At 30.7% G+C, this 13,429-nt stretch overlaps 1 protein-coding gene across 4 annotated transcripts; it reads left to right on the top strand.

Annotated features, from left to right (window-relative positions):
• The first annotated feature begins 3,622 nt into the window (after positions 1-3,622).
• LOC114186328 (desumoylating isopeptidase 1) lies at positions 3,623-6,282 on the top strand. 4 transcript variants are annotated; one of them, XM_028074389.1, is made up of 5 exons: positions 3,623-3,823; positions 4,466-4,569; positions 4,696-4,793; positions 5,133-5,449; positions 5,737-6,282. In XM_028074389.1, exons 2-5 carry the CDS (start codon positions 4,561-4,563, stop codon positions 6,117-6,119), a joined length of 807 nt encoding a protein of 268 aa, XP_027930190.1. In that variant the 5' UTR covers positions 3,623-3,823; positions 4,466-4,560; the 3' UTR covers positions 6,120-6,282. The 4 variants fall into 4 exon arrangements, with proteins under 4 accessions (XP_027930190.1, XP_027930193.1, XP_027930192.1 ...); XM_028074392.1 differs by having other exon boundaries at positions 3,654-3,842; XM_028074391.1 differs by having other exon boundaries at positions 3,654-3,929.
• Positions 6,283-13,429: the final 7,147 nt, after the last annotated feature.

The raw sequence follows: 13,429 nt of genomic DNA, 5'->3' as shown, positions 1-13,429 counted from the left end.
CTCATGTAATAAATGTAAAAGTCATATTGATTTTATATTTAAGTTTTTTAAAAGTGTTTTTACTTAGCACTTATAAGTAAAAAATATATAAAAAAGATTACAAAAAGATATCATAGCACTGATTTATTTTAAACTGTGTAAAATTGATTTTGCATAGTTAAAGATAATATTTATGTCAACAATATTTTCAACCACAATTTTATATTGAAATGTTTGCATAAAGTTTGGACTCTTAATATAGTATAAACTCAATTGTTTTTCATGCAAAGAGATTTTTATAAAATATTTATTTAATTTTAAAAATCTCTTTGGCATTCAAAATTAAATAAACATATTTTAAAATGAATTAAAGAAAATAATTGATGTTTTACTTTTTTTAACGATTATTTTATTTTTATCAAATATAAATAAAATTAAGATTTAATTAAATTTTAAAATTTTCACAAATTTATATATTTTTAATTAAGTTTATACTATTTTTTTATTATTGAATTCGAAATTTGTATACTTTTAATTAATATTTTTAATTTAAATTTTAAGTTAATTTAATTAGATGAAGTTTAAATTAAAATATGAAAATATGTAATTAAATTATGATGGTTTAAAATTTTGGAATTCAATTATTTAAAGTGAACAAACCCTCGATAATGAATGACGTAACGTCGAACGCACAATGAACCAATGTCACCGTACCAGACTTCTAGAAATATAAATTATAGAATATTATTTAAAATCGTTTAAAAATATATATATATATATATATATATATATATATATATATATATATATATATATATATATATATATATATATATATAGATAGATAGATATCTTGTGAGCTCCGATGAATTTAAACAGGTGGGATATTAAAATTAAAAAATAATTATTAAAATTAATTCATAATCATTAACTTTTCTTTTAAATAAATAGGTTAGAATTAGACAATATAAATATTTTTTATGACAATAGAAAATAATAAAATTATTACTATTATTATTATCTATTTTAATTTTTTTTTCTGTTGTCACATATTTTTATAGATGTAATTTATGTTTTTATCCATAATTTATATTTTAAGTATTAATCTTTTTCTTCTATAATTACTTGATGATTTAATATATATTTTAATTATATTGTTATTTAATATATTTTACTTTTTTTCTATACTTTTTTTATGATATTTTATTACTTACTCATTTAATAAAATTAAATTCAAAAAATATGTTTTAATTTTATTTTGTAAAATACTATTTTAAAAATAATAATAATAATACTTTTATCTTAAAAAAATATCAATAATAAAATATATCTATTGTAACAACCCAAATTAATATATCTTACTACCAATTTGTTTATCACATGATTAATAACAACAAGTAACATCATGAAATATACAAATACTTGATAAATTTATAGTTCTCCAAGAATTTGTTTAACCATGACTTTATACTTATCATACTCATTACTGCTTCTCAAGAGCTATATTATAAATTTTACATCATGACATTAATCCCTCAAGAGTACAACCAGGGTAAATTTCTTATATTTGCGAGATCCAATTCTTTATCATATCAAAGCCTCAGATTATAAGAACTTTCTTCAACTCTCACAACTAAATATCTTCCTCTACATGAGTATGATACTAGCATATCAGAATAGTCTTTCAGAATCCCTTTCAATACACTTACTAACATCACATCAATGTAGTATTCCCTCTAGGATCACTACATTCACCACATTTGCACCATAACTCACATATCACATTCTTATGTAATTTTAGATCACATATCATGTCATAGATATGTATTTTATCTTAATCCAAACACTTTATATATCATTACAAATACTCCAATCAACAAAAGAAAGAAATAATCTCAATAAAACAACCTAACAACCATGCCATCAAAGTTCAATTTAATGCAAAACTAACCTAAATAATTAAAGTGACAATGCTTATACATTAAAAAAAAATCAATTTACTTGGATTATGTAGCTCAAAACAATAAAAACCAAACAAAGTGCATCACTTCACTAAACTAAATTCATCATCTCACTAATTTCCCCTCTTCTCACCATCACTCGCAACATATGTATTAATACAATTTCAAGTAAATGGGTCAATATAACCATGGCATAGCCTATCCATTACACCATAAGATTCAATATCATAATAACATTATTACTACCAAACTTTAATAAGTAGTATTTATCAATTTTTTTACTAACTTCACTTACTTTAGAACGACTCTTCCTCAAAATTAAGCTCCCAAAGCTTAAGAACAATAATATTCACAATTAGAGCCCTAAAACAAGGTTATCCAAATAATACAAAATATTAGTATATGGTAGAATAAGCTAAGAAGATGATATCTCTCTATTGTCCCAACTATGATTGATGACTAAAACAATACAAAAACTATTGATGAGTGATTTTATAGGACAAATAGAAACTTACTCTGTTTTGAATCCTGATCGGTTCAAAATTTTTCTTAGCTTCACTATTTCTTAATGGTGTAATTAATTTGTGAAAAGAATGATTATTGAAGGTAAAATTTGAATGAAAAAGATGAAGGATGGTGATCAATGTGAGAGAAAGCCTGAGAGAGAAACTACAAAGTGAAAGGATAAGCTTTAGGTCTTTTTTTTAGGTTAAATATGTTTTTGGTCTCTTAATTTTTTTTTAGTGAAAATTATAATTATTCTATCTTTCAAATTTTGGTCCATTTTAGTCCCTTAAATGCAAAATGCGTAAATTTAGTTTTTTAACCAAATTGTGTTAAGTTTATTTGTTGTTTCAAACGTGTTTCATAACGTTTCTAAATTAATATTGAAGCGAAAATATGTTAAACGATGTAAACAACTTAAATACTATCATAAACATGTTTCAAATAAATTTAAATGCTATCATAAAACGTCGAATAAACTTAACAAAATATTTAGTTGAAATGATTCAATCCATGTTTTTTTAAGATTGAGAGACTAAATTGAAACTAAGTTTCAAAGAAGGATTGATTCTAATTTTCTCTAAAAAGGACAAAAAATATATATTTAACCTTTTAAGCTACGACACATCTACTATAAAATTTTAATAATATATGCAATACATGTGTGTTCACTTTCCTTATGATAATAAAATAATTAAATATAAATAGTTTTTATAATTTTATTTATTTTATAGGTAGCTTAATAATTAAAAAATATTTAACTTTAAAAATATGATCTAAAATTTAAAGAAATGGAAAACTTGATAAAGTAATTATTTTAATTTAAAATACTTTTATTTAAAAGATAAATTTGAAAAATAAATGGACACTGGAAGAAAAATTCATTTTATATATAGAAGATGTATAGGTACAGATAAAATTATATATATAAAAGAACATAAAGTGAACTTGATTATTATTTTATTTTACTTTGAAAGTTATTTAAAAGATAAAATTAAAAAAAATATGACACTAAACTAAATCTTTTTTATATAAGTATAAATTAATAAAAAATTAAAAATATTTTGCAATCAATATCATTTTTTTTCTGTGAAAATCTAAATTGGAGACGGGAAAAGAAATAGAAGTGAATTGGTATTCAAAAACACGTGGATATGAAACTAGCGGTGGTAGATTCTAGAAAGGCCCGGAGGCTTACGAAAGGTAAAATGTGGTGGCCGTAGAGAATCTGCATCTCCATTGCAATAACAACAAACATCTCTTCTATTTATTAGGGACTTTTCGTGCAAGGTTTTTTCTTTCTTGTTGAAGAGGAACCGAATCCAACCGTGTTCTCCAATCTTGTAATCTTCTGCGTTGCTTCGTAGTTCTTCCATCTTGTAGGCTCTCTCTTTCTCTGTATGGTTTTTCATTTTTCGTTTTGTTCGTTGCACTGCGTGGTTTATGAATTGATTCTGATCTTTGGAGACATTTTTTCACGTTAAGGTACAATTTGGGGTGCCTCTTTTGTGTTGGATCTGTATATGTTTGAAAATTTTGAATTTTGGAGTTGGGTTCTTTGCATTGGTTCGTACCCCATTTTGGAAAAACTCCCATTTTTTGGGAGTTAAATTGTGAGAATTTTAAGAAGTGCTCTTTTCACCCCTTTTCTGAAAAGGGTCGTTGCGTTTTGTGATACATGTGGATGTAGATGTTAAATGGTTGTCTTATTGTTGTTTTTTGAAATATATTTTTCTTATTCGGTTGCTTCTGGTTTGGATGTGATTCTCTGATCGACTTTTATTTTATTTTTAGGTGTGATTTAATATGGTTATGGTGATAGTGGTGAGTGTATTGAGGGTGCTTTTGGTGGGTGATAAAGTGGGGTTGTTACAGTGTAAGGAATTGGCGCGTCTTGATGTTCTTGTTTCTTAGTAATCCAGTTTTCTCGTAGATGTTGTTTTTGTCGCGTGTTTAGTCTATAAGGGTGTCTCTCCTTTGTGTTGTATTGGTTTGATTCTTACCGATCTCCACTGTTTTAGGTTCTTTTGATCTCTGTCGGAGTTTTTGCAACATTCCTTTTGAGGTGTATATAAGTACATAAGAGGCTAACTAATTTTCAATAGGACTGCAACATATGGCTGAGGTATGTGGTGCCGGTGATGTTTTCAACATAACTGTTTTTTTTTTTTTTTTTCTGTTTTTTTCTTAACATCTCAAGTACTTTGCAATTGTTCTGACATTGATCATTAAATTTGATATTTGACCGCAGGAGGGTCACAGGGTTACTCTAAATATTTATGATTTGAGCCAAGGACTTGCACGGCAGCTTTCAATGTCCTTTTTGGGGAAAGCTATTGAAGGCATATGGTGAGTGCTTCTCTTTATTGTTGGTCCAGGGCAAAAGGTTCTTTTGTCTGATGCCAACTTCAGCTATATTCTGAATAAAAATAAATTTGTTTTGGTGGGATTGTTATACATGTCAGTTGGAAGATGATGCTATGATCTGTGGATACGTGGTGTCTATGCAATGATTGAACTATAATAGAAACAAATATGATCAAAACATTCTAATACCTGGAACTTGGTTTTTGCCACGGTTTTACTATGCATTTTGGAAGTACTTGCCTATGTCTTACATGTTAGTAGAATGTCATTCTGTTGGGGTGTGGAATGATTGTAGATTTGTGTTCTCTATTTGTACCTCAGGCACACAGGAATTGTTGTTTATGGTAACGAGTATTACTTTGGTGGAGGCATCCAACACTGTCCTGCTGGATCAACACCATATGGAACTCCCCTTAAAGTTGTAGAGTTAGGTGTTACGCATGTTCCCAAAGATGTCTTCGAAGTGTATTTGCAGGAAATCAGTCCACGGTACCTACCTGAAACATATAGTCTGCTTACACACAATTGCAACAACTTCAGCAATGAGATTTCTCAATTTTTGGTTGGTGTGTCCATTCCTGAATATATTCTTCAGCTTCCTAATGAGGTCATGAGCAGTCCAATGGGAGCTCTTATAAGTGAGTTACAACCTTTACCTCTAACTAAAATTGTCTCTAAATTTTAGAGTTCTGGAGTTATAATGCTTTTAAGTTATAATGCTATAATGTTTTCACTTACCTACATCTACATTTTTCCTCATTATTCTTTTTCATTTTCATTCTACATTTGTTATAAAACTGAAACATTCATCAACATAAACTGTAGAGTTTTAGGCACAATATGAGTTAATTAAATTATATTTGTGATGATGTGCTTACTATTTCTCTTTATCTGATATATATTTCTTGTCACTTCCATTTTGCAGTGCCTATGATACAGAATTTGGAGACAACATTGAAATCTGGTGGAGTTCCTCAAGTACCACAATTCAAGCCTCCAACTGCTGTGAATGCTTTGGCTGAGAACGGTTTGAACAGAGGGGTGAACAACGAAGTGAAGGGCAAAGATGAGAACTCTAAGACCGGATCACCTTCTTCTGTAAAGCCAGAAGGGGAACCACAGAAGTCATCACCAAATGGGGCCATAGCAGATCCTCTTGGAGATGCACGCAACAAGGTTCAAGATGAGATTGTGAAAGAGTTTGCTGCAATTATGGCAACTGGGACAATGCGTGCTAGTGAGGCTGCAGCTCTAGCCACTAAAAGAGTAATGCAAAGATATGGCCACACTGCTGTGTCACAGAATTAACCATTTCTCCTTCATCATTTTGACAATGTGTGGGTCTAGAACCCTCATATACTATCACTGCAACAATTGCAGTGCTTTATGTCATTGATTATTGTTTTGTACTGGGAAAAACTTGATCAACTTACAGTATCTATTCTATGATGAAATTCTGTTGTTGGTTTCACTGTGCATGTAGAGATTATTACTTTAACTCCCTTTGCTTAGAAGATGTATGTGTGAAAGGGTTTAAGAGAGAACTTTCTATCCTATTGTTGGAATGAATATCAAATAATGGATTCTCTTTAATTAAAAATAGTGTTCGTTAATACTAAAAATAATGTTTTTTTTTTTATTATTTTTTTTATTTTGTTGTTTTGACTTAGCAATTTTCTACTCTTTTTAAATGCTGATTAGGCTAATAATAACTTGGCAATCTTTTTCAGCAGGGACTTTTCATGTGACATAGAAGGTTCATAAAATTAGTGATTGGAAAGTTGACAAATCAGCTTTGTTGATTCGCATTTGTAGGCTTCATGAAGAGAACGACGTTTTGTCTTTGAATTTTGTGACTATGGTTTTTTGTGGGACGGGATTGACCAATATGTCGTCCATGATGTGGATTCAACACGTTATTGTGGTCTTTATTAAGAATATATTTTAACATGGTCAAAAAATCTCATTGTATCGAAGCATAATAAATAGTCAAAGTATCATGGAGAAGTAATTTAATCTTTATTCGAAATAGGAGGATTAAGAGTACGATAGTGAGAAAAAGTGGACGGTTTGTGAGTAAGAATAAGCACACGACTTAGGGTTAACCGGAGTAAAAAGGTATAAAATAAATGAACTATTTAAACAATTTCTGTCTCGATTAATATTTTTATTTTTTGATGATTATTCTATTTATTTGTAGCAAAATATAAATTATTAATTATTAATGTTTTACTTGCAATTGTTTGTTTTGCCAAATAATCAAATTTAAGATTAAAATTACTTAGTTTGTGTGTGTTTTTGATGATGAAATTTAAGAGAATAATTTATTTATTTAAAGAATTTAAATTTATTTAAAGTAAAATGACTTGTTTGGATGAAAAAAATAAAAAAAAAATAAAATTAAAGAATTTTAATAAAATATTTTAAATAATTGAATAAATAAAATATGAAATTCTTTCGAAAAAGAAGAAAATTGAAATTTCATAAGTTATGGAATTCTTTGTTAGTTTGGATAAAAATAAGTTGAGGTTGACTTGACTAATTTTGGCCAAATTTCAGTTGGGTCGACTCGGCTAAGTTTGACCAAATATTTGGCTAGGACCAACTTGATTGAATTCGACTAAAGCTGACTTGATCAAAATTTGACTGGGACTAACTCGATTGAATTAAGCTAGGGTTGTCTCAGTCAAGTACTGCCAAATTTTGGCTGGGACAGACTTGACCTAATTTGATGGAGGCTGACTTGGTTGAAATTCACCAGGATTGACTCAATAAAATTTAGTCAAATTTGGCTGAGATGATCCTGGTCAAAATTTAGTCGAGTCGGGCTTGTCCAAAATTAGGTCGCATTCGGTCGAGTCGACTGTGGATGAGTTATTTGGCCAATTCGACCAAGTCCTAAAAATTTGGTCAGATGCGACTGAAGTTGGACTTGGCCAAAATTTGGCTAAATTTCGTCAAATTGCGGTTGAATCCAACAAAGTCAACCTTTGTTGTATTCGACCAAATTAGCCGATCGAAATTTTGGTCAAATTTGACCTAGTCAGCCCTAAGAGAATTTCGTCAAATTCTAGGCTGACATGTGGCAAAATTTGCTTGAGCCAATCTCAATTGAAATTTGATCGAATTTGGCATAGTCATCCATGTTCGAATATGGGTTGGCCCAACCAAAACTTGACTGAATTTGATTGATTCGTCCCCTACCAAAATTTAGCCGAAAGTGACCAAGTTGGCCTAATAGAAATTTTGAAGAATTTAATCGAGTCAACCCCAATCGAAATTTGGTCAAGTTGACCCCGACCAAAATTTGGCCGAATTCGGCCATCTTGTCCCTAGCCAAAATTGCTTGAATCCAGTGGAGTTGTCCCTAATTGAAATTTGACCAAATTCAATCGAGTCAGATTTGTCTGAATTTTGGCCAAATTTGTGCGAGTCGAACCTGGCCGAATTCGACCGAGTTGACCCCAACCTAAATTTGGCTGAATTGGACTAAGTTTATGCCAACAAAAATTTGACCGAATTCGATCGAGTTAACCCGACTGAAATTTGGTCGAATTTAAATATTTTTAGTTGGCTAATATATTTTTTAAATTTAATTTCAAATTTTTATATATTGAAATAAATATTGTTAAAATGAAATTTTATCTTGTAAGGAAAATTTAATTATTTTATCCAAACATATTAGAGTTAGTTGAGTTAGTTTTTTGTTGTTACCGTTACAAGGTCTGTTTTCTTCTTTTTCTCTACAGAGCTTAGCCTTATACAAACTAGGTCTCTGTCTTTGTATCAGTTGAGTTGATCAATAAAGCATTAAGACTTCTTTTTCTGGTTTTTATCTTCTATTACCCTCTATACCCTAATATGGTATCAAAGCCTATCCTAGCAAGCTTTCTTGGGCATTTTGTTCTACCCTATATAGGTCCGCTAACAGACCATCCATTTTTAGACCCACACACGAGATGCATATACCTCGGTGTGAGGGGGGTGTGTTGGAAGTCCCACATTGACTAGAGATAAGGCCATTTCATAGTATATAAATGGGTTGCAAACCTCACCTTATAAGCTAATTTTGTGGGGTTGAGTTAGTCTTAAAACCCACTTCTAACAGTATATAAATGAGCCAACTTCCTTCAAAGAAGTTAATCAGATTGATTGTTGGCAAAGAGCTATGAAAGTTGAATTGAATGCCCTTGAAAGAAATAAGACTTGGTCTCTCATTACTCTCCCTCCAGGAAAGAAAGTTGTGAACTGTATACGGGTTTACCGAACCAAATTTAGAGTTGATGGCTCCAATAAAGCACGCTTAGTCGCCAATGGCTTCACTCAAACTGAGAGGATTGATTTCTTTGAAACTTTTTCACCTGTTGTCAAGCTAACAACAATTCGGTTTCTTCTCTCTGTTGCTATATCTTGAGGTTGGTTTTTACATCAATTTAATAATGCCTTTTTAAATGGTGACCTTGATGAAAAAGTATATATGAAGCCTTCTCCGAGTTTGCTCCTTCCTTCCACCACTTTAGTTTGCAAGCTTCATAAATCTTTATATGGTTTAATGCAAGCTAGTAGACAGTGGAATGCCAAACTCACTTCTGCTCTACTACACTTTGGCTTCACTCAAAGCTCCGCCGATCACTCCTTATTTCTTAAAAAAACACTAGCTGCTTTTACTGCCCTTTTAATCTATGTTGACGACATAATTATAGCTGGGAACAATATTCGAAAAATTAAACACTAAGTCTTATATTAATGATCAATTTCATATCAAAGATCTCAGAGAATTGAAATGCTTCTTAGGGCTTGAAGTTTCCCGTTCTCAACGAGGAATTGTTATTAATCAAAGGAAGTATTGTCTTGATATCTTTTCTGACTTTGGCTTAACAGGTTGCAAACCTATCCCTTCCCCTGTCAACCCCTTTGTCAAGTTGAATGCCACTGATGGAGAACTTGTCTCTGACCTCACAAATTTTCGAAAGTTCATTGGCAAGTTATTATATCTCACTCATACATAGCCTAACATTAGCTTTGTTGTACAACAAGTCAGCCAATTCACGACGGCCCCAAGAACTTATCATTTATAAGCAACCATCCAGATCCTCAAATATCTCGAAAATGCTCTAGACTAGGGTCTGTTTTATCCTGCTCATGACCCTCATTGACTTCAAGCTTTTTCTGATTCAGATTGGGCTTCCTACAACATTACACACAAATTTGTCACCGATTACTGTGTTTTCTATGGCCACTACTTAATATCGTGGAAATGTAAGATATTTCAAATATTATATTCAAATAGATTATTTAGAAAATAAAGGAAATTCAATTGCAAGAAATTCAAATACAATGCATTCCAATTGTTTAGAATTGTTGAAATGATTCATCCAAATACAAGGTTAAGTCTTATACTTTTCAATTTGTCATAATTTATTTTTTATGTGTTAAATGCCTAATAGGTTAAAATAGGATGGATGGATTTACATCATAATCTATTATTTGATTTAAAGATATTAAACACATATGTCTTGCATTTTTTACATATCTATAATATTATAGGCTTAAATAGTCATTTGGTCCTAGTTTTGGTCAAGTTTTTTTTCACTTTGGTCCTACTTTTGAAATTGTTTTCAATTTGGTCATACCTTTTGTTAATTTCATTCAATTTAATCCTTTTCCTTAACTCCGTCTAAATAGTTAACGGAACAGTGGCCAGCGTGGTTCGTTTTTGTGACGTGGAGCACTGTTCAATGACGTGTCTGTTATTTTACTGTGTTGGCCTTTTAATTTTAATTACAGAGTTTAGGGTTTAAAATATGTGAAGATTTGTTCGCGGCTCCCATTAGAAATATGGGATTCTATGAAGTGTTTTTAACAAAAGGCCTTGGGCTCTCCAACTAACAATGTCTAGTTTTTGTTGTGTTTCATCCAAAGTTCTTATAAAAAATCCTAGGAAATCAGGGGAATCTGTATAAGGAAGACAAAGTACATCACTAGAAACCATATGGGGACTGTGAAGACAGTTGATCACATTGAAATATATATTTTACTATATTGTAGTAATTTTTAAAAAATGACTGGACTTTATGTAGAGTACCAACTTTGTGTCAGAATTTCTGAACTCGTTATTTTCTTTTAAGAATAAACTTTCTCATTAATTTAATAATTAGAAATGTTAGTGATCATGCGTTGGGGAAGCTGAATAAAAGTTTCAAGTTGTTTAGAATTTCAATGGGTTACATGCCTAATTTCGGCTATATATACAGAAAATTGTCCATATGGTGTCAATCTTGCAAAGCAGTTAGCAACGTCTTTGCTCAGTGTTCTTGGTAGTTGTGGGAGTGTAAGAATATCCTTTTCAGAGAGAACTTCACAAAAGGTATACCATGAAGTTTCTTATGCAGATATCATTGAGCAATGTTTTCATCTCTGGCACTTTTTGTTTCCTTTTTTGGTCTTTTAAACAGGTATCCAATATTATAATGAAAGAACTTGGAATAATCCAAAAGTTTATGTTTGGGATGGACAAGGTAAATATGTATTCAGGTTTAGATTGCTAAATCAAATTCTTTTAAAAAAATTTAAGAGATAAAATGTGGTTAATCCATGACACTAACACAAATTTCAGAACCAAACCCGCATATGAGGCATCTGGCTTGGGCGGATGCATTTGTTGTCACTGCAGATTCAATTAGCGTGATAAGTGAAGCTTGCAGTACTGGGTATGGCTGTCAAAAGTATCTCCATGATAGATTTTCTCCACTTTGACTCTAAATGAGTTTACTGAATCTTCACAGATCGGTTTCAATCTTTGATGACAACAATTGCTCTAAAATCCCCAATTCCACGAAGAAATCCCCAAATCCACGAAGAATCCCTAAATGCAATTCCACAAATTATAAACCCTAAACTCTGTAATTAAAATTAAAAGGCCAGCACAATAAAATAACGGACACGTCATTGAACAATGTTGCACGTCACAGAAACGAACCACGTTGGCCACTATTTCATTAACTATTTAGAACGAGTTAAGGAAAAGGATTTAATTGATTGAAATTAACGAAAGGTAGAACCAAATTGAAAACAATTTCAAAAGTAGGACCAAAGTAAAAAAAAATTGACCAAAACTAGGACCAAATGACTATTTAAGCCTATTATATTAGTGAGTGATGAGATTGTAAGTTGAGTAAATTAATATATGAAGTAAATTTATATTTATTAAGAGCAAAGTAATATTTGCACATATATTTTATAAATATTTTTATTAAATTACAAACTCATAATTGTGCATCAATTAATTTTTTAATGGAGGACAAAAGAAGGATCTATGACACTAGTAAAACTTCTCATATTGCATAATATTTTTCTTGCAAATTTGTTAAAACAATTTGAAAGAAAAGACATTTTTCAGCCATTTTTTCTAAGAATTTTAATTGGCAGGTAATTTCTTTGTATGTAATCATTTCCTACAAAATTATTAAATTTGCAAGTATTTGCTACAAAATTTGTTGCGAAAAGTGTTTATACAAAATATTTTGCAAGAAAATTGGTAGCAATTTCTTGCAAATTCTTTTTCATAACAAGATTTATAAGTATTTCCTATGTAAAACTTTCAAAACAAAATTGGCAGGAAATATGAGCTTTTTTAGTAATGTGAGGTTGGAAAAAACCTTGTAAACATTTCAAATTTATACATTCTTCCACTTGTAGAAAAAACAATGAAAGCAAGAGAAGTGCAAACATTTTAAAACATAAATATTATGGCATCTCTAAACCATAGACAACACTTGCATGTTTTTTCAAGTCATTTCGTGTATGAAAATAGAGTCTTTTAATCTCATTAAAAAATGAGACACTGCATGATGGCTTTTTCTAGCACTATTATCAAAACCTAAGAACTCACTAACTTTGTCTAAACTGTCATGAAGGTTGGGACAAAATCTGATGAGATGTTTATCATCATATTCTTTTTGTTCAAAGAAGAATTTAACGAGTTGTAGAAAGTCACCCAAGTTGGGAGGTAGAAGTGGTTGCATGTGAAGCAAACAATGACTTAATACTTTTACCATATAGGAAAAATCATAAGCACCATGAAAATTAATTCAGTGAATATGACTATTACAGAAGTCCTGAGAGCATCATGAGCTCAACGAATTGCACAATGCTGACTTCAAAGTTTCGATTCTTATGAAAATCCATTTTGTGACGTTGGAGGAGGGTGATGGAGTGATGAGTATGAGGATGACACATGATATCGAACTCAAAGAAGTTGAATTCCCAAATGAAGCGGTTGGAGGTTCCAAAGGTTAGCAGGTTATCGTGGAAGTCTAAAATGGTCAGGTTGGAGTACTGGACCTGATTGGAAGATGATGCTAGGAAACTCTGTGTCCATATAAATCAAAGGGAAATCATCCTACAAATGAACTCAAACTCTGCTTCAAGGTTGTACGACCACATTGATTGTGTCATCACAACACCAGAAAGGATGGTCATCTTAGCATATTTATTCTTGTCTCTCTCAAAAATAAAAAATAAAAACAGAATTACAACTACACACTTTTATAGTGATGGATTATGAAAAAAATCACAAACCAATTAGAAAAGATAAGATAAAAATAATTTGTGCAATC

This window comes from Vigna unguiculata, chromosome 5 (assembly GCF_004118075.2).
Source record: "Vigna unguiculata cultivar IT97K-499-35 chromosome 5, ASM411807v1, whole genome shotgun sequence".
Taxonomy (NCBI): Eukaryota; Viridiplantae; Streptophyta; class Magnoliopsida; order Fabales; family Fabaceae; genus Vigna; species Vigna unguiculata.
Note: the sequence above shows the minus strand (reverse complement) of the source record. Positions and strands in the feature narration are given on the sequence as shown.